This window comes from Balaenoptera acutorostrata, chromosome 12, assembly GCF_949987535.1.
Source record: "Balaenoptera acutorostrata chromosome 12, mBalAcu1.1, whole genome shotgun sequence".
NCBI lineage: Eukaryota > Metazoa > Chordata > Mammalia > Artiodactyla > Balaenopteridae > Balaenoptera > Balaenoptera acutorostrata.
In genome coordinates, this window is record NC_080075.1 from 20,334,618 (window position 1) to 20,357,292 (window position 22,675).

Below are 22,675 nucleotides of genomic sequence, written 5' to 3' on the forward strand. Positions count from 1 at the left end.
AACAAAGTGTCTGGGCCAGGAGCCATCTAGCCTAGGGGCTTGACAAGAATTAAGCCTCATTAAGTCAGGCAAATTTTAGTCAGCCTGAAGGTCAATTAAGGTAATCAGTCAGTGCAGTAATCCACCCAAAACCACTTTAAGAAGCTAAGGTGCTGCCAATGCACACAGTCCACTGCTAATGACAGCACTGCTCACAGTTTGGGATGGGGGTGGGGGCAGATGTGGGGGGAGCAGAGGCATACCTATGAAGCTTGTGCAAGAGCATTTAGAGAATAATCACTTTTTTTCCCTTTATTTTGTTTTCTTTATGATAAACACATAAAATCCTTTGGTCATTCTATTCATTATCCTGATGGCACTATCTTCTGTGAAGCAAAATCATTTTAATTGGGATACTAGCTTCTTTCCTTAATGAAACCAATTACTTCTTTAAAAAAAAGAAAAAAAGAAGAAGAACAGTTTATCAGGCTTCATGCTTTTCTCCATATACCCCTCTCCCCAGTTTAGGCCCTACTGGATCAATTCAAAGCACAACTGTCATCATTAGAAACACCAATGTGCATGGCCCTAAATAACAAACACATGATGGTTTAGTTTAGTCAGATAAACAGTCCATGCCCTCTAGATTTCTCCTCTAGGAGTGCTGATGTAGTCAAGATAACAGTTGATACATACTTTGCTGATGGAGTAAAAAGCACTGAGTAGATAACTGTAGTAGATTTGTTATATGAATGGCCCCATTCTTCACCCTCCTCGTACCCAAGCCCATTGCTATGTAACTCTGTATTGTCTGCCTTCTCTGGTTCTGGGCTGGGCCATGTGGCATGCTTAGGGTCAATGGATGTTGACCATCATGATGCATGCAGGGGTGACTTTGCTTGGTCTAGTGGACTTGCTTGGTTTAGTTCTCTGCCATTCTCTTGAGCAGGACATGCCTAGGCTAGACTGCTTGTCCCAGGAGGAGGGAGACAAACATGTGGAATAGAACTAAGTCACCTCAGTCATTCCCATCAAGACCATCTTAGGTCAGTGAAGAGCACCTGAGCCCATACACATGAGAAGGCTTGACTAAGGTGACCACCCTAGACTACTAAGCAACAAATGCTACTTCTGCATGCCATTGAGATATTATACTGCACTATTGTGACAACAGATGACATAACATACATATTAAACTAGAATAAGTTTTTGTGGTCACTGAACCATTTTTGGGGGGAGACACCATCAAAATAAATTTCTGATCAGTCAGTTGACTAGTTGGTGTCATTCTAACTCAGTTCTTTGGCCAAAAGCACTGGATTAACAGTAGTCTGCTCTACATGTAAAATTATAAGCTCTGGGCTATGCTTAAAAACATCACAGTTGCAATTTCTTATTTTTATAGATTTAACAAATTATTTAGTTTGAAACTGTACTGAAAAGACAAGTCATGGGGACTAAGACAGGGAAGGGTTGGTCAGGGATCATCCTGAAGAATACTAGCAGGTACTTGGCTTCTTCTGCTGGCTCCATTTTCTGTCCCAGTATGCACAGGACCGTACCAAAGTCCCCTTCTTACTCCACAGTAGGCAAGGGCAATTGCTTTCATAGGAAGAGAGAATGAAATATTGCCTTAGGATCCCAGGCAGTGCTGGGTCATCATGGATCTCCAGATGGCCTCAATCCAGCATGTACAGCAGCTTTCCTTAGTGCTGGTAAAAATGTTAGCAGAACATGGAGCCCATAATCGCTGGAGGCAATACAAGGAAGCAAAAGAGAGATTGGTGGAATGGAGGGTGCACACAGAAGACAGAAGCGGATTGCAGCAGTGGGCCATGGAGAAAAGGTGGCAAAAAGGGGAGCAGGAAAGGATTGGGGAAAATTATTATGTCATATTAGCAGACTTTAATGCTTATTTGGTGTCAGACACTGTTCTAAATGCTTGGAATAACTCATTTATTTCTCTGAAAAGACCTGGGTACTATTTTCTCCATTTTATAGGTGAGGAAATTGAGGCAATTGAATGTTACTTGTCCACATTCACATGGCTGATAAGTGGCAGTGGCAGGATTTGAACCCAGGCTGGCCCCAGAATTCACACTCTGAACTACTAGTATATGCAACCTCTCCTTTGTCTAAATTTTTCCAGCTTTGCATACATTATTGACTGAAAGCAAAGGTATATAGATACTGATGGTGCATAAAATTCCAGGAACATAGGTGATCCAGCTTTCTGGATGATGAGTGAAGTGCATGAAGAATTCTAGAAGACTCCCCCAGGATAATGAAAGAAAAAAAAAAAAAAAAGAAAGAAAGAAAGAAAACCCCAGTAGAGAGGATGGGAAGCAGACCCAGGGACAGATGGATACCCCAAGAGGGAGTAAGTTGTCCCTCCAGAGGCAGAAGTGATGCTGAGTCCTAATGAATCCCCATTCCAGGAGCTGAAAGGGACCTCCTGTATACTCACTATGAGACTCTGTGACTTCCTGGAGCTTTATGAGTATGTAAAGAAAAAATAATGGAGGACTCATGGGTCAAGATATGTCTACTGCAAAAACATGTCCATGTGTCATACTTGCTTTTATGTAACTATCTTATTAAAACTTATTGGTCAAAGTGTTTTAAAACAGTAAATTGTCAGATTCTCAACAAAGGCTCAAGTCAACAGAAGTGACAGTCCTCCCAGAAATGATTGGGATCCACTTCCCCTGCTTTCAGATGGTAATTATGGTATGTATGAAAATCTATAAGCCAGGTGGTGACAGAGGTTAGAAGGGATCTGCATTATTATAGAGATATCTTTGAAAGGTGCAGATGAAGGTTAGTACTGTGACAATCTAGCATTCTAGTTTTTTTCTCATTCTTAAGAGTTTTAGGATCAAATCATATTCATCCTAAATATAATCTATCTATTACATAGTCCATGAGCAAAGGCACATCCAAAATTGAGAGACAGAGTCCTAAGCAGCCAGGACCAGGGACACTTTGAACTTGGTATCATCCAGCAAGTGCAGGGACTCATAAATACTGCCTTCATTAGCTCATGAGCCCTGTGATTTGTGTCTCTGATGAATAGGGGCACAATTTTTGACCCTCCCAGTAAACAGGCAATGTAATTCCTCTGCAAATTGACTATTAGAATGGTTTAAATGTCCTTGCCTACAAGCTGAAAGGCATAGTTAATACTTTTTACATAAGCTAGAAGACCAAAATTTAGCTATCAATCAAACAGGGCAGAAAGGAATGACTTGACAAAATCATTCATTAAGTCTGACAGGAGTCAAGAACACAAGGCTTTCGTCCAACTGTTTAAATGTATGTGTGACAAGGGAATATTAATTGCCTAAGACAAGACATTTAAAGGTATTAGCTCAGCACTACCAGTCTATTTTACCCAATTAGGGCTATTCATCAATGTAAACAACTACATTTTCTTCAGCAAACCAAAAGAAATACAGTTGATGGATCACAACTATTCTAACAATTCACTTTCTTATTTCATAAGAGGACAGAGTGATTAAAGGATAGAGTTTAACTCACAAACTCAAGAAGAGGAATAAACTGTCTCAAAAATGACCAAAATGGTCTGCCAATGAGGTGGGACATGAGGAAGGTATGATGTGTATTGAGCCACTTTCAAATAGATACTGCAAAAGTGTTTTGCACAAAGTTTAAAAATCTGCAACCATTGGATGAATATGAAACAGTTCTCTGAAAAAGACAGTTCAAGAAAAAATGGCTCTCCCCAGCCAACGAGAATCAGAGAAGCTTAAACTTGGATGAGACTTTGAAGGCTGTATGCCCAATTTTAATCTAACCAATGAAAGGACATCTCTGCAAATCTTTTTAATGGGTAGACATTCATTCTTTCTCTAATTTCAGTTTTATTGAGATAAAATTGAGATTAAAATAAAATTGTAAGATATTTAAAGAGTACGTCGTGGTGATTTGATATATATATACATTGTGAAAGGATTCCTCCCATCTAGTTAATTAACATATCCATCACCTCGCATATCATTTTTTTTTTTTGGTCAGAACTTTAAGTTCTACTCTCTTAGAAAATTTCAATTTTACAGTACAGTGTTATTAACTATAGTCACTTTATTATTTACATGAGACTCTCAGACCTTATTCATCTCATAGGTTAAAGTTTGTACCTGTTTACCAACCTCTCCCCATTCTCCCATCCTCCAGCCCCTGCAACCACTTTTCTATTTTCCATATTTACGAGTTTGACTTTTTTCTTTAAGATTCCACATATAAGTGATACCATGCAGTATCTGTCTTTCTCAGTTTGGCTTATGTGACTTAGCATAATGCCCTCAAGTCTCATCTATATTGTCACAAATGGCAGAACTTCCTTCTTTCTCATGGCTGAATAATATTCCATTTCATGTGTGTGTGTGTGTGTGTGTTTTATATATATCTCATACCTTCTTTATCCATTCATCTGTTGATGGACACTTAGATTGCTTCCATATCTTGACTATTGTCAATAACGTTGCATGGACATGGGAGTTCAGATATTTCTTTGATATTCTGTTCTCATTTCTTTTGGATATATATCCAGAAGTGGAGGAGTGGATCATATGGTAGCTCTGTTTTTACCTTTTTGAGGAATCTCCATACTGTTTTCCACAGTGGTTGAACCAACTTATACTCCCACCAACAGTGCACAAGGGTTCTCTTTCCTCCACATCCTCACCAACACTTGTTATCTCTGGCCATCGTAACAGGTATGAGGTGATATCTCATTGTGGTTTCGATTTGCATTTCCCTGATGATTAGCTATGTTGAGCATGTACCTGTTGGCCATTTGTATGCCTCCTTGGAGAAATGACTATTTGGGTTCTCTGTCCATTTTTAATGGGATTGTTTCTTTTTTTGCTGTTGAGTTGTATGAGTTCTTTGGATATTTTGGATATTAACCCCTTATCATATATATGATTTGCAAATATTTTCTCCCATTCCATAAGTTTCCTTTTCATTTTGTTGATAGTTTCCTTTCCTGTACAGAAGGTTTTAGTTTGATGTAGTTCACTTGTTTTTGATGTTTGTTTGTTTTTGCTTTTGTTGCCTTTGCTTTGGGTGTCAAATCCAAAAACTCATTGCAAAGACCACTTTTAAGGAGCTTATCCCCTATGTTTTCTTCTAGGAATTTTATGGTTTCAGGTCTTATGTTCAAGTCTTTAATCAATTTTGAGTTGATTTTTGTATATGGTGTAAGACAGGAGTCCCATTTTATTATTCTGTATGTGGATATCCAGTTTTCCTAACAATTTATTTAAGAAACTACCCTTTCCCCAGCATACATTCTTGATTCTAGTTGTTCATTCTTGCAAAGGTAATAAAGGCCCCTTAATTATCTGTCTTCAGTTGTGCATTTCAACATCTTTTTCTGATCTCACAAGGGGAAAAAAAGGATCCATAAAGAAAAATCTACACAAATGCCACATTAGTATTAAAGAGATTTAAATGTTAGACCAAAGAAAACAAATAAGAGTAAATGCACAAAAATGAAATGGGGTAGGTAATAATGCAATTAGCTCAAAGGAGGAAGGGACCTTATTATAAGAGTAGTAAGAAAGTCACGGAGAGGAAAAAATATGCTTTATCTCTTTCTTTATTCCACTGCCTCTACTCAGTAATTGGTGTTCACTCATTCATTCCTTCTACTAGCATTTGAAGAGTTACGGGTGTACCAAGCACTATGTTTGACCAGGGACAAAGAAAAATATGACAAATCATCTACTCTCACTCACTGCTAAAAATTCCTCTATTACCTCAATTCCCAATTACTAATAAAGCTACAGTGATCAACTTAACCACATATACTTGACTGGCCTCATAAATGCTGCTTAGAGGCAAGCATGAGTTCCTCCTATTCAGTGTATTGGAGGCTGGCCTAGGGAACACCCTAAAAGAGTCCAAATTTGTTAACTTCCTTCACATCATATTACTAAAGACTTTTTCTCACTTAGAAAGGTTCTCCCAGGATTTCTCCACCTCTCCATCAGAACAGACATACTTTCAAATATGCAGTTTGTTAACCTGGAAGGTTTGGTATTTCAAAAGGGTGGAATTTTAGGTAGCATAGGTGAAGGTGGAAAAGATATTTCTAGTGTAACACCTTGTGCAGAGCCCTTAACCCACATTGAAAAGCAGACCGATTATTCTGTGTATTTGGAAGTTCTACTCAGTTTCCGGCTGCTTATTGCCCTTAATATTAATCCTGTGCATGTTCACTTTTATAGCTTGCAGAGAAATTTCCTAGACGTTATTTCATTTGACCTTATTTATAATGTCATGGTAAGGGTGACAGATGTGGTTTGCAGGGCAAGCATCATTTTCTTTGTTATATCCTGATAGACAAGGAAAGGGAGGGTCCACTAGTTACACATAGAAAATACCAGAGTCAGGACTTCTGGTTCCAAGAATAGTGCTATTTTACTTAAGGTCTATTTGTTTATGAATCTGGCTGTTCAAATTCACAAATCCCAATTTGACAAAGATGATCTTTTTTTCCATCCTTCACTCCCACACCTAGTCAACCATTTACCCCCAGCATTATATCCCCTCAGGCATTGCTTATCACAAAGGAGGATCTAAGTTTAGATAGCTGGATATTTCATTCTGAGTATTTATTATCTGCCATTGATTAATTGGTATTGAATGGGCATAAGCTGCTCGAATCCAATGTAAGAAAGTCAAGAGTTGTATCAGATAAGTTAACTCTAGCAAGGACTCTTAGGAATTTTATGAAATATTGCTCAAAGAAAGATTTGATGCCCCCCGCACCAACTGAATTGGCAATTGAGAGAGATAATCACTGAATGGATGGTTTTATAGAAAACTAACAGTAGAAGCCTATAAAAAGTGTATTAAGAGCAAGATACAGAGGAGAACAACTCTCTAAAACCATATTTCTTTCTAGTGGGGTCAGTTCTACACACCTGCCACAGTGTGGCAGGATTTGTACCAGATAGAATCATCTGGCCCCATACTTCCATATTTCTGGCCATTCCACATTACAACACTAGTCCTGTGGGTCTCAGAAGAATCCCCAGTGTAAATACAAGAGCCTCTGGGGGGATCCCATGCAAAATTTACCAGTTCCCACTCCAGGTATCAGATGAGTGACACTTCAGTTCACTTGAGCAGGATGGGAAACTTGGGGGGATAAGATGCTCTTGGGTAAGGGAAGATGGATGATGACCACTTACTGTTGGTACAGATGTCACTTGTAAATGAACCTCTAAAACTTCTGACCACTTGTGGTCATCAAAGAGCCCATCGCATTTCCTAAAAGAGAAAGCCTTTCACCCATGCTCCCCTGCTCTAATCCAGTTATAGATGATCATGTACCTCTGAGTTAACTTCTCTCTCCTGAGCTCTGCCACCGTACACTATACTTCTTCACCTCCTGTCTTTAACTATTGCACAGCGTTTCCAACAGCTGCTGAGTTTTTCCCTAGAGGGGCTTCATTTCAGACAGAGCCCTAATGATTACTCCACATTTCTAAGATTGTGGAAATCCTATAACATGACTGATGCTATCACTGTTTAAGGGAAAGGCAGGAGACAGTCAGACTTCAGGTCTTTCAGTTTTTCAGATCTGGACTCTTACACCATATTTGTTTCATCTCAAGCAGACTTTTACTTCTAGAGCATGGGTTGCCCTACTTTTCCTATAAAAGGCCAGACAATGTATAATTTAGTCTTTGCAGCCATTTGGTCTCTGCCACAACTGCTCAACTCTGCCATTAGAGAACAAAAACTGACAATACAACTTATTTACCTAAACAGGCAGAAGGCCAGATTTGGGCCACAGGTTTGCAGACACCTGTTTTATGTGGTTTCATCCATGGATTTTAAGTCTTGCAACCCTATCACTCTGTCCATGTCACTCTGTTGCTTCACTAGTACTGCAAATCCCTGGCTATTTCAAGCTCCATTCACCGACTCTTTACTTAGAACTGAGCATCTGCAGTACCCAGCAGTTACCTGCTTAAGAAGAGAAATAAGGAGACTAGAAATGGCCTCAAGAGTCCCCAAGGGGCCAATCTGACTGCTTTACTTGACCAAGTTGACTTTTATTCTCTTTGCCTCATGTTCTGCTAGAAAACATAGGTTATTTCAATGGTGTCTAAGAAATTCCGTTTCTAGCAGACACTTTGAGGCAAAGAACAGAGGAATGGTTAGCTGTAAAAGCAGGAGTTGTTGACTTTTCCTAAAAATTCTGTGGACTAGGAGGGTATCTAGTTGGGTTGCCCAGCCTGCTCATTACATCAGTAGGTGTTCTGACCTGGACTGGACTCCAAATCCTGATATTTCCTCCTAATTTGGCAAACATATTGAGAGTACTTCCACAGACTGGACAAATACACAGAGAATGCACCCAAAGAGCAACAGACAAGCTGGTTGTTATGGTAATTTACAGACGCAATGAAAGTCACAAGTGATCTACTTTCACCTGGTTATTATGGCATCTATGGCTACAGCCTCAGGGTCACATTGATCTAAGCCTTCAGATTTCAAAGGAGGGGCTGAGGGAAATCTGCTCAGTCGGCATGGTTCATTAGTGCTGCCTTCTTCCTGCCCCTGTGACTCTGAGCCCTCCCTCGCCCATGTTCACCTGCATGGACCTCCCAGCTCGCCTTGACCAAAGGTACTCTTCAACTTCTCTGTCACCCCCTTCATGCAGCTGCAACTCCGACTGCAGCTACTTAAAGGCAGCTTGATCTTCACTGAAATTGAAGGAATCAAATAAAGGTATAGAAGTACTGCCCTTAAGAGTTAACAGGATTGATGTACTCATGAAAAACCAAGAAATTGTGGAATGAGAGAGGAGGTACTGAGATTGGTTATTCACCCAAACTTCTGACAAGCACTTATGGTTGGATCAGATGGAAAATCCCCTCTTATCACCAAAGCCCTCAAGACAAATGGTTTCCCTCTAACCCTAGAACACTGGGGCACCATCCATTCATCTCTTTCTTACTGAATATCCAGGCAGGTCAGCTAGTCTCTCGATTTGCATTTAATCAGCTATCCCCCACTCCAGCTAAAATGAAAGTCCTTTACTTTTTTCCCCTGTGATTAATTAGGAAAATAATTATCAAAATCTCATTCATGGCTCAGTGTCTTGCAAGGGGCTTGCCACAGATATGGATGATTTAAGGAAGAAAAAAAAATGATGATATTAAAGAGGAAAGCTATTATTTTGATTATTATTGAGGATCTCAAGACATTATTAATTGATATTTACCTTATAGTCTTCCCATTAATGGAATTTTAATAAAAACTAAGACCAAAGTGTATCAACTTTAACAACTACAGTCATTAAAAGGACAGGCTTCAGAATCAGCCCACTTGGGTTCACTAACTTACCAGCTTTATATCAGTAATAAATGTAATTTCACTGTCATAGCTTCAAAATGCAACTCTGTGAAAATGAAATCTTTTGATAATAATAGATTGTAGAATCAAATTGTAGATAAAGTGTCAAGGAGAGAATGGACACTTGTTAAGCAAATGTCCAACAGTTTCAGTGGGTTTCAGCTTTGCTTTTTTGACCTTCATACATAACCAAATACAAATAGGAACAATGGATCAGATGATTAACAGAGTTGGCTATTTCAGCTTTCAATGACAAGACAGCAGCAGCTGCTCGGTTCCTAAGCCTAACCACTCTTAGCATTCAGAGTTATGGAAAGGCAAGCCAAGTGGTTGTGAAGCCATGAATTCATATGCAATAATAATCACTATTTGTAGGCCTTTGAAACTTTAAATAGAGTTCTTTACTGAAGCTTTTATCTGGGCCTTAAACTTAGACAAAGTAGAAAAAAAATCAGTTTTGCAGCACAAAACCAACATCAATGGTTGATAATTACAGAATCACTGATCTTAACTCAATTTCCTAGCTACTAAAATTGCCCAGTAACGGTACCAGATGCTGGGTAAAGGGATAAACTCCCATATCTAAAGCAGAGGCTGTTGCAGGTGGTGTTAAGGATGCTGAAGAAAGACCTTTTGCCCTGAGAAAAGACCTTAGATGTCCCTTCTACTTCTAAGAGTTTATGAGTCCAGGACCACTGAATCCATCTCTCTTTTTTCAAAGCTGGTTGAGAAATAAGCTCAGAAGATATTATTCCTTTCTTTTCCTACCTCTCCTTTCCCCCTACTCCTATCCCCCCTCTGATTTTAGGGGTAACTGCAAATCTTTATGCACATATAATCATATAATCATTATTCAGCTTTTAAAATAGGCATTTAAACAGACTGTATCCATCGTATATTAACGCATATATGTGGAATCTGAAAAAATTGGTATAGACGACCTTATTTACAAAGCAGAAATAGAGACACGGACGACGTAGAGAACAAACATATGGATACCAAGGGTGAAAGGGGGCGGTGGGATGAATTGGGAGATTGGGATTGACATATATACACAATTGATACTATGTACAAAATAGATAAGCAAAGAGAAGCTACTGTATAGCACAGGAAATTCTACTCAATGATCTGTGGTGACCTAAATGAGAAGGAAATCCAAACATGAGGGGATACATCTATACATATAGCTGATTCACTTTGCTGTACAATATAAACTAACACAATATTGTAAAGCAACTATACTCCAATAAAAAAAAAATGAGAGACTGTATCCTTCTTTCTGAAGTTAAAGATGGGTGTGATTTTTCTCCTTCTCGTTGGAGGACATTCTTTGTTGAGATGATTAAATTTCTTACCTTTTTTTCTGTATATGAAGGAAATTTTCCATGCTCCAGCCTGACAAAAATACCTGTTCTGGGTACAGTTTCCTGAAATGTGGCACCATATGTGCATCAGTAAACATTATGTGTAGAGTAAATTAAGCCAAGCCTTATAATGAGGCAGTAAGGAAATTACTGTAGACCTGAAAGAGTAAATCAGCAGTATTAAAATGCTCTCCATTTTCTCTGAAGCACTTCAGAGTGCCATAAAAAAGCTCTTATCAATGTGATAAACATCAGAAAGAAATGCGTTTGGAGCAAGACAACCTAAAAGACACCACAATTCAAATAGGTCTTCCAATCTGGAGTCCAAGGTGTCATCTCATCACAAAATTTAAAAGTCAGCCCTTTTGCCACTAATGTAAGAGAAAAAAGAAAACTGCCTGACATTGAGACTTTGGGGGTAAACTCTCTCATATAGCAGGTGCAGTAAAGACATTAAGAGATAGAAGCTCTGGAGCAGAGCCAAGACTAAGGAGAGTCACCCATCACAAACAAAACAGCAATGCTGTAAATAAAAACAGGATCAGTATTCCTGGGTTTTTCTTTTGCTTCAGGCTTCAATATAGCTCAGCACTGCCTTGCTACTGATCCTGTCTTTATTTACAATGTTGATAAGATGCTCATCATGAATTTTTTTGCATTAATTTCAATTTTTTAAAATACTGCAGAAAATATTATTTATCTTGGTTACTCAGTTTTTTGGTTCTCCCTAAATTTATGTGCCATAGGCTACTGCCTCATTCCCCTTCACCTCCACTTGGCCCTGCCCCAGAAAACACAGATCTTGCCAAGCCCTTCAACACAGCACAGTGAACAAGTAGACCATCTATTTCTAATCTTGGCCCATGGGGAGAAGAGGCTCAAGCTTGGATTCTCCCTCCCTCGAAACAGGTATTGTATCTGTGAAGTGGTGAGGTGTAGAAGATGCCAAATGGATTGGCGAGAACTTGGAGGGCTTCTGGAATCCTCAAGTAAACCTTCCAAAGGACTGTAATGAGATCTAAAAGTTCCCACCATCAGAAACAAAGGCAGTGGAATTCAAACCTGCCAGAACATCACAATTACCTAGAAAGCTTATCATGATACAGAGTTTAAGTTACCACCATCTGTACCTGAAATCAGAATCTCTCAAGATGGAGCCATATACAGGTTTCTCCCGCTATCCGAAAGTAGAGTATTCCTACGTAACCTTTTGCAAGCCGAAATGCTATAAACCGAAGAAGCAACTACCTTATGATGCATCTTGCCAATGGATTCAGAAAATAAACCAAGATAAAACACAGATGCTTATAAACACCATAGTTCAAAGCTATGGCAGCTGAATGCTGAGATGTTGAGTGTAGTTCCCGAAGAAGGAGCTTGGTGGCGCCACTCTCGCTATTCGGGGTGCCCATGGCCTGTATAAGAGCTGGCTGCAAAATGCTGGACAGATGTTGCGTTTTACCTTTTTTTTTTTTTTTGTAAAAGCAAAAATCCTCCAGATTTCTTTCAGTTAGCAAAAACAGGAACTAATGTAGGCATTTCATAAAAGCAAAATGGCATAAAATGGACTTTCAGAAAGTGGGGGATACCTGTATCTGCATTTTGGCAGGTTCTTGAGCTGACTTTTCTAAAGCCAGCCCAGCTAGATGAGACATCTGGATTAAAACATAGAAGCTCTCTCTTAAAATGGAAAAAGCTGTTATTATCACAGTAAACATGGACTTTTTAAGCTAACAAATCTTGTTCTTAAAACAACAGAAGCAAAGACATGAGAGTTTAGAACAGAGGGAAGTTGATGACTGGGATATTTTGGGGTGGGATAGCTGCATACAGAGGATTCTTCATCCCTTCAACACCTGTGTGGTAGCAGCTTACTTTATTTTGGGCGCTAAGATATGCCTTGAGGAAACAAAGAATATCAGGACACAGGCACAAGCAAAAACACATAAACAACTTAAATCTACTGCAAAAAGTGTCATACTAGAGCTATTTTAAAATGCTTTAGGAGCCTACTGAATAAACCCTGTTTATAAAAATTGGATACAGTTGTGATGATAAGGTGACATTTAAGCTAAGCCTTGTAGGAAAAATTGTGAATTTTCCTAAAAGGAAAAAAAAAAAAAAAGGAGGGAGGGAGGACATTTGGAAAAATTGTTAATTTTCCTGGAAGAAAAAAATTAAAAGGAGGGAAAGGGGTCATTCCAGGCAGAAGTAACATCAAGTGCAAAGTCATGAAGATGTGCGAATACTGGTCTAAGAGACTGCTGGAACTACAGTGAGCTGAAGGCAGGGAGCCTGGGATCAAGGCACTGGTTATGAGGCTGTGACCATACTTTTCGTGAAAAGCAATTAAGCAGTGCCAATGGCAGTGGAGAGGAAGGAATGCACTCGAAACACAGATAGGAGGTGGAATCAGCTGAACTAAATGACTGCAGTTAGGATGGATGTTCTGAAATGTTTGGGTAAGCTGAAAGGACATTCAAAAAAAAAAAAATCCTTGTTGTTTGAATCATCATCTTTGAAAATCTTCCAAATTTTCCTGCTTAGGAGTTTCATCCTGGAAAATATGATAGAATTTTTTTATAATCCTATATTGGATCTTCCAGCGTCAGGATCAAGATTCTACAAGGCATTCTCATTGCCTAGGACAGGAGGTGTCAGAGACAGGACCAAAAGTAGACATTCTCTTGAATGTCTCAGACATTCTCCTGAGACTCAGAAATGGCTATGTATCCTTCCCCTTCCCACTTTTCCTTGACTTCTGGGGCCTGGAGAAATCAGCAGAAGAGAACAAATCCGTAGCTGAAGCTTCCACTTAATTGAGCGGTTTCCTATTCATACATGTGTTACAGACCCCTCTGCTCAGTACAGCGTGTTATTTGATTAATCAATATTGATCAAGCTACTGGACTCCTTCTGTGATCTAGACTCGCTAGTGAGAGAGAGATCAAGCTTGGAGGACCACAAGCTTGTGTTCATGCGTGAACCATCGACCACATGCAGGCTCACAGGAATCAATTAAACTACTCCATGATCTGAATAGTGTCTTTGTAAGGAAAGAGCTTGCTGATAGTGATATTTTAAGAACTATTTGCAAGGATAAAATCATGTCCCTTGAACTTGGCCTAATGAGTGTTTTCCAGGAGATTAAATAAATATGTGGTGGCCTGACATTCAGGACTGCTGTAACAGGAATTTCCTAAGGTAGAGGTAGCTTGAATATACAACTGTGATCAGGGGGCTTGCCCAAAGATCACCTTTCAGAGTGTTTTTGAGCTCTCTTCTACCTCTGCTCTTCTCCTTCTGGTCTTTTTGATTCTGACTTTGGTGTTTCTGATGACATTTGTGTTCAGCTGTCCCAGAGTTGCTTATGTTCTGTATTTTAAACCCCAATTGCTGTATGATCATTTTCTGGTCTCTACATCTCTACAGCAGCACGGCAATCTGACCTAGGGGTAATCTGACCGGGGGTTGTTAGCTCTGACATAGGTTTTCAATGTGAAGAACACAAACCTTAACATTTGGAGGAAATCAATATTTTATTTCATAATTTTTAAATTGTAGCCATATAGATAGCTTCATATCCTTATGAGGAAAGCAGCTTCAAGTCTGGAAATAAATGATTTCAAAATGTTTTCTTACAATGAATCTAAAAATAATTGGCCCCATCAGCAGATGTGAGAAAAAGAATTGAATGCTTTAAAATTCCCTTTTTTCTGTAAATGTTTTGGAAAGTCTATAATTCATGCTTTGAGAAGCCAGCTACCTAAACATAATAGCACTTTTTAAAAAGATGTTCCAGTGAACCATAACAGCTGGAGACCTGAGAGATGATATCCTACCATAAACAAGAACCCTATTTTTGACATGCACCACAGATGTTTTTTCTGTCTGAAGGACGTACATGTCACCCATCCCCAACCCCATGGTGGTAAAGGTGCTGTTGAAAACCACAAAGTACCTCTATATATTACATGAACCCTCCTTCTTCCCCAACTGCCTCCCCCAAAGGAGATTAGTATATGGGTGACCCAACTGTATCCACTGCTTCTATGGATTGGCAGGATGGGGAAGGGTTATGAGCCAAGACCCCACAGCTGGACACCCTGGGCTGGGACCTCCATGAATCCATACTTTGCATGGCCATGGGTGCATTACTTGGCTTCATGTCCCCATCTGTAAAATGGACATGGTAACCATCTTTTCTATCTCACAGAGCTGGCATGAGGATTAAATGGGGTCCATTTGTAGAGAGAACTTAGAACAGTGCCTGGCACATTGTAAGGACTCAATATATGTCAGCTATTTTTTAGTTTACATTTTGTGGATGGTGATTTTACAAGGTCTCGCTGATGACTATCCACCTTTAGCCACAGTTCTTATGTATGGAATTGGGTCACAAAGGGGACAGCTGAGGAATCTTCAACTGTAATTATTTCTTACTAATCCTGGAAGCTTCTTCTGTAGTTCTATCTGGAGGCAGAATCTTGGTAAATCAACCTTTAATGTGCCACCCAGTGACATGTTTTGCTTGTTTGTTTGTAATCCTTTGCTATATAATCCATTCTATTAAGTATGCATCCCAATGTAAAAGCATTCTATACATGGTTTTGTTGTCTTTTGAAAATGTTTTGATTGTGCTAGGAAAATTGACACTTTTGTCAAGTTGGCACACTGAATATCATTGCTGGAATTATTACGATGGTTATTAAGGGTGAAGGAATAAGAATTAGTCCATTGATTGGTTTGGGGAATGAGAGAGAGTTGCTAAGTTTAGCAACACACTAACATGTTATGATTACTATTTATTAGCTTCTCATAGGAAAACATCTGGGCCCTGATTTGCTTATCAACTTGGGGGGAAAAAAAGACTAATGCAGGGACCAAAATAATAATCAGGGTAAACCAGCATCACTGTAAGCTTAAGGAAAATCGAGACCATGCCTAGAATAGTTCACAGGTGGCACATAGAAGGAGGACATCGAAGAGCAGCTGGCAGACACCAACTGGGCCCTCTCTAAGGGATGGATAGACCGCGTGGGCTACTAGGTACTCAGGCAGGGACTCGGCCAAAAGCTTTTTTTCTTATAATGGGCTGATTCCAGAATCACAGCAGTGACAGTAGCTCAGACATGGGGCATACTGTGCCCACAGCTCTAAAATTAAAACATAATGCTTAAAGCTGGCAGTTATGTTCCCCTAAATCCATTTTTAATTCCAAACAAAATACTCTTAAAAGGATTCTGTTCTACCACTGCCCACTCTCATGGGTTTAATTGGCAAGATGGATCCATGCCAATCAGTTGAAATAACGCCCTTGGGTTCCTGCAAACTTTTTCACAATTTATGACTCCCCAGTTCCTTGGGACATACTGCCTGAAAAAAAGGGACTTCTACTTGGTTCAAAATTCTACTTAAACAGAAATCCTTTTTATTCAATTACTTGATTTTTTTTTTCACATGTTTACAAATTTAAGTCCACTTTCATTAGGCAAGTTCAAAATAATAATCATAATTGACTTTATTTTTTAATTTAGTGACTACAACTTTGCAAGACTCCAGGGTAACCTTCTGAAGGACACTGCCCAACCTTAGGGCTATGAGGAAGAGGGAGAAAATGGAAAGGGTGGGAACTTATGAAAGTCACTAGAAATATTTTTCTTTGATTTCAGCTTTTTTCCTTATGTGATTTAATTTCTGTAAGTATTGTATAAAGAAATATAGGTGTACAGGGAAGTGGAGCCAGATAGCTGAGGGTTTTCATTTTGAATCTTTTCTAACAAAGGCCTGTCTGTAATTGAAGGAACAGATAGTGTTTCTTTTTTCATTTATTTGAACCACTAGCATTCACTGGGCCACCACATAGCTGCTATCAGAAACTCAGATAAAACTTTTTTAATCCAATTAACTAGCTACCTAAATCTAAACTGAAGATCCACCTGAGCCAAGTTAATCAGACTCCTTGCATGTTCCATCTGCAGAAATGCTAGGTAGCTTCTGTTTAGCTCAGAGAAGCTTTTGTACCAGTACAGGTGTACATGGAGAAACAAAAGAGATGGGAAAAAAAAGATTAAAATATTCCAACATATAGGTAGGGATGGAACTGACAGATGAGGACCATCTTAGTTCTAGAAAGGCATACTAGGGAAGAGAAGGCTGTTTGAACCAAATTCAGGGATGTGGTGTGAAATTATGCCATAACTGTTGGATCTGAATATCATAAAACAACTCTCTTTTACCCTTATTCCTCTCAATCTTTGGGAAAGGTGAGCAGAAAAAAAAAATCTTATACATGGAATGATTTGAGAGGATGACATATTCCTTTTACTGTCACCCTAAAAGAAGCTGCCCAAGAATCTTGTCACCAAAGCATTTAAAATTCCAAGATGAATCCACTTTCAAATGTTACCACTGTCTGCAGCTAAAAGAGTCAACACTTTATTGATAATTGTAACACCAAGGTGAAAACTACTTTATCCATTCCTTCCTAATGAGAGAAAAAAATTCCTATGATAGGTCCATGAATGCCGAGAACTTGGAGTATTGGCTCCAGCATGTAAAAGAATGGTCTCTACTAAGACCTAGAGGGGGAGGAAAGACTCGTTTCATGGATTTTGCCTTGTTGACAATCTAGCCAAAGGCAAACCTTGGAGGAGATGCCTGATGCCCTCCCACTGCTTTTTTTTTTTTTTTTTTTTTTTAAGATTTCTTTATTGATTGATTGATTGATTGCTATGTTGGGTCTTCGTTTCTGTGCTAGGGCTTTCTCCAGTTGTGGCAAGTGGGGGCCACTCTTCATCGCGGTGCGCGGGCCTCTCACTATTGTGGCCTCTCTTGTTGCGGAGCACAGGCTCCAGACGCGCAGGCTCAGTAGTTGTGGCTCACGGGCCTAGTTGCTCCACGGCATGTGGGATCTTCCCAGACCAGGGCTCGAACCCGTGTTTCCTGCATTAGCAGGCAGATTCTCAACCACTGCGCCACCAGGGAAGCCCCCTCCCACTGCTTTTAAAACCAGCAGTTATCTGGTATTAGGACCTCTGGCAGAGGAAATAAATGGACTCATTCAAAGATAGCTTACAGACCCAGTTTGGCTTCTTACTTTTACAAACAGGAGGAGACCAAGAGATGAAGGATCCACAGTCGAACAGCCAGTTTAGTGGCAGAGCTCGAAGTAAAGCCCTGAACTCCAGACACCTGATTCACTGTTTTCCACCAACCCCAATCCCAATTCCTACTAGCAGTATCATTTCATTTCAGATGGGGGCTTTGTATGGAAAGATGGTCTAAAAGGGCAAGGAGAAGCAGACCTGGCCGTAGAGCTCTTTGGGTATTACCTAATAATGCCTAAGAAGGCAATGTTTTATTCCCCCTTTTTTCAAGGTAAAATAAAAAGAAAATGCTTTCCCCAAAAGGGCTTGTTAGCTGGGCAAACTAGAGTCTTCATATCCCAGAACTAACTGTGGTATCTTCTAGAGGACATTAGCTCAAGTGTGTCTGTACCTTCTGGTGACATCCTGAAGAGAGCTCAGAAGCTCCCCAGCAGTGATTTGAAGTGGTGTTTTCCTCTCATTCAAACCATTCTTAAGATGCTCCTTGGCTATTCTTGCCCAGGCACCTTGCTAATCTTGTCTGTACTTGACGAACTGCAGGACTGAGTGTTAGATGATGCATCCCTGCCGGTCCAGCTTTTCCAGATGGAGAAAGTAAAGCAGGTGTTACCCCAGGGCTGTGGTTGGTTCCAGATGACCAACACAATCAACACTTAATGAGATGGATATATGCAAAAGCTACCAGCAGGAGACAGGATGACTCTCAGGCAGAAATCATGAAGGAATTCTTTGGGAACTTAATGGATGGTATTGTCTCTTCTAGAGAAGAGACAGAATTCAGTGGAGCTCACCACGGCAACATATAAAATAAGACTTACTGTCCTATAGACAACATGTACTAGTGTTCATATAGCAATTTCAAGATGAAAAGGGGCCCTGACTAGAGATTTCTCACCCCTCCCCTAACATGGACCCTTCAGACAAATGATGCCGTTAGCCATTTAAATCATCCAACTGCCTTTCCTTGCTTTGGTACCCTGCTTCCCAAACAACCATCTGATAAGCAAATTTTCCCCTAGATTTATATCCCTGAGGAAATACACTGGGTCAGAGACCTTAATTAGCCCATCAGATTAAGAGTTGTGTTTCTCATTAACCATTGGCATTCTTGTTTATTCACTGATTGCCTTGGGAGTTTAAGACCCAGCAGAAATCAGAGGCTGGTTCTTTACACACCTGGGTCTGAAAAACTGAAAACCAGATGAAGAAGGCAGAGAATGCATTACCTCTTCACCTGGGAAGATTGTCTGGCCAGTGAGAGGGCTCTCCCCCGCCTTCCCTCACCTCAGGGATTATTTTCATCACTACACCCTTTGCACCTGTCACATCTCTCTCTGTTCAGCAGACTCTAAGTTGTTGATGAAAAGTTTCTGTGTATATGTAGATGCTATAAAGAGTAGCGAGCTGAACATCAGCTCTAACACAGCACCCTGAAAAAGGACATTCTCAGAAACCACCACTAAGTACCATGAACCTAAAATAAAAACAAAAAGAGTACCTGTCTCCTTAGATCCCTTGTTTTCTTGGTCATCTTATCAATTGCAATGTTTAGAGGATCTCCTTTTTCTTTTCTTCCAGTCTATTAAGAAAAGAGAAATAATTTCTGATTTAGAAAAATTCAATGTTAGTGACATTAAAGGTTAAAAAAATTCAGAAACACACTTGAGTTGTAGAGTTCAAGCCATTTTTTAAAAATGATTCTCTTCAATACACAGCTAATACAACTTGGTCTCTAAAGTTGATTTTCTCTGGAGTAAAAATTGATGAAATCAATACATTCTCAAGATGGTTACACGTATGTCCATATTCAACTCCATGCAAATCTATGTTTTCTTCCCTTCTCCAGACATTCAGTGATTAAGTAAACACAAGGATGTTTTGTTATTGTCTTCAAATACAAATGTTTTGTGTTTTTCTATTATGTAAGCACACTTCTGAATATAAGATGACTGAGATAAAAACTAAATTAGAAAAGAAACTTAAGGTAAATGATCAGAATTCAGAATTTTATACCAATATATCACAGGCTATTTTGTAACTTCTGTATCAAAATCAAAAGGGATGCTTTACTAGAAAACATAGTATTTTAATCTTTGTTCTGCCATGCAGTGGAATGCCAAACATGATAATAAGGAACCCACAGCTTGAGGTCACGAGGAAAATTTCCCTTATGACTGTAACAAGCAGAGGCAAAGGCAAAAGATAATAATAATAATCTTGATAAATTATTCAGTGGAAGTTTGGAAGTTTGACTAGTTTCTGTTTTCCCTTTTGTTTTTCTATTTTTTTCATTGCTGTAGTAACACAATTAAAACCAAACCAAACAGAACCTCCATTATCTTTTTAAAACCACAACAGCAACAAGATTCCCATGGATAAAAAGCTCTACATAACTTTATGGATGGCATTATCTTCCTCTGAAGAGAGAATTGTTCTCAGAATCTTTGTCAAATCTATTAAATTATCTAAATTTTAGTCAAACACCCTACAGATCTATTTATTTATGGTCCTAGTGGCAGGCCAATTCTTTTTCCATACTCAGTTTCTGTAAAACCAAGTAGGTCTCTGCAGTAATTTGTGTATATGATGAAATGAGATCTCAGGTCATAAATTGTGCCTCATGAGATAATGTGTTTCAAGGATCCATAGAAATTAACATCGGACAGATTTCTAAATGTTCTCTTCCAATGGCAAAATCCTGGATGCATAAGGCTGATACACACACATCCGATTTACATATAACTAGATTTAAAGCTGTCACTCTTTTCTACAACTTGCTTAATTAATCATTTTTTCTTGAATGAATGGTCGTTGTGTAATCCTATAGGATTTTTCATAGGTTTTGGCTTTTTCAAAAAGCCAAAACCAGGGCATATGTGAGTATTTATCATTTAAAACCTACAAATCCCCATCACCATTTTTCCACTCCCTAAACTCAAATGCTGACCCTCTCAGATGTACACTCTGAAGTTTTGTAGGTAGAAAGAGCTTAAAATAAAGTGACCAACATTTACAACTTTGAAATATCAGCATACAATTAGCTAAAAGGAAACAAAAGTATATGGAGAAGAACGATGTGCTGCTTAATCTTCCGAGGACAGCTGTCACATAGTGAGTGTGACTTCAGCACCCTGGTTCTCCATAGTCAGGTGTGACACCAGCCTAGCAGACAAAGCTGTTTCTTTTCTCTTTGGTTTCCTCCTTGCAAATAGGACATCTGCCTTCAAACTATGGACACTTTTACGGGGGTCTGGACCACAATCATTCTGGAACCACAGATTTCTCAAGCCCTTTCCATGTAGGAGAGTAATTAAAAACTTACTTTGAAAAATGAACAATTGTGAGTTTGTTTTAAAATGTGACTATGAGAGAAGCAGACTGGATCACTGAACTTTCCAATGTAAAAAAAGTCAAGACAGTGTGAATACACAAAATAATTACTGAATAAATACTGTGTCAGACAGGGCTCATTGCATCCTGCCAGTAACATATCATTATCTCCATTTACAAAGGAGACCATGAGGATGACAGAAGACCTGGGACCAGGGTGAGAGGAGTGAGGCATTTGCCTCAGGTATAAAATGTAAGGGGTCATCAAAGAACTAAGGAATCAAGATAAGCAATAGTTTAATGCAATAGTTTAAAAACTCAAAATTAATGCCCAAAAATCCATGCTGAACAAGTATCAAAACTTTAAATAAAGCCAAGTCTGACAGGGCCAGGATTAGGGTAAGGCCGGTAAGGTGCGTCACGCAAGTACAGGTCAGATAACATTTTTAAATTTTAAACTTTAAAAAATTAGGGGATATATTTATACTAAAAAAAGTCATTGTTTACCTAAATTTCAAATTTAACTGGGTGTCCTATAATTTTATGTGCTAAATCCAGCAACCCTACCCCCAGGGGTAATGGGGATGCTCAGAATTGCAAGTAGGGTGGTTACAGACACACATTCTGTGAATAGCTGGGCAACATGGGTTTCTGTATCCCATCTGGCATCAATAACCTGCAACTGTATAGCACATGTCCCAGACATGTGAGGCATCATGTTGGTCACCGGGGGGTGGTGGTAGGGGGGTGCAGGGGATGCACAAAAAGCAAGAGTCACATTCTCACACTTGAGGAGCTCCTAATCCAGTGAGGGACCCCAATGTGAGACCAATAAGACTAACAACTGCACAGAGAGACTAACTCCCTACAGGGCTAAATAAGATGCTCCAAAGAGGAAGGAGATGCTGCATTTGGGAAGTCAGTAATCTCACAGAGGGATGGGAAGATTTAGCTAGACCTTAAGTCCTGGGCAAAATCCGAATAGGAAAGAGGGAGGGCCAAAGTAGCATCAAGAGAAGAAAGAGCAAGGCAGGAATTGGGAGGACAATGAGTGGAATGGGCCAGCCTTTTCTCCACGATGTGAAGGGATTGGTTTGACTAGCTGTAGAGACAGGTTATTTTTATAGGAGCTTCTTTACAGTATGATTACAGCCAACTATAGTTTGATCTGCAAGCTCAGAGCATCTCCGGTGACATTAGCATGCCAGGTCCCTGTGTTGTTGGAATTCTCTTTGTATAATATTTGTGATCTGGTGTCTTGAGCTTTCAAATCTTTGGCTGAAAGCAATTCAAAAAACTGCAGTTGGCTTGGGTGCCATCTTTGTTTTCATGGTTTAGAGAGGTGGGGGAATGGTAAGGCCGGGACTAAAACTTAGGAAACTGGGGTCACCAGCTGAAATCATCCATTCACTGGCCCTTTGTTAGCATTAATTTTTTAAAATAAGGTAGGGGCACAGGAACAAGGCTAGTAACCCCTCAATGCTCAGACTT

The 22,675-nt window shown here is 39.4% G+C and overlaps 1 protein-coding gene across 4 annotated transcripts in view; it reads right to left on the reverse strand.

The window, feature by feature from the left end:
• CTNNA2 (catenin alpha 2) overlaps window positions 1-22,675 on the reverse strand; it is a 1,204,911-nt gene that overhangs the window by 240,806 nt on the left and 941,430 nt on the right. For all 4 annotated transcript variants that reach the window (XM_007193016.2, XM_057558785.1, XM_007193017.2 and 1 more), the window contains exon 8: window positions 19,353-19,433. In XM_007193016.2, the coding sequence (XP_007193078.1) occupies window positions 19,353-19,433 (81 nt within the window). The remainder of the gene's footprint in view (window positions 1-19,352; window positions 19,434-22,675) is intronic.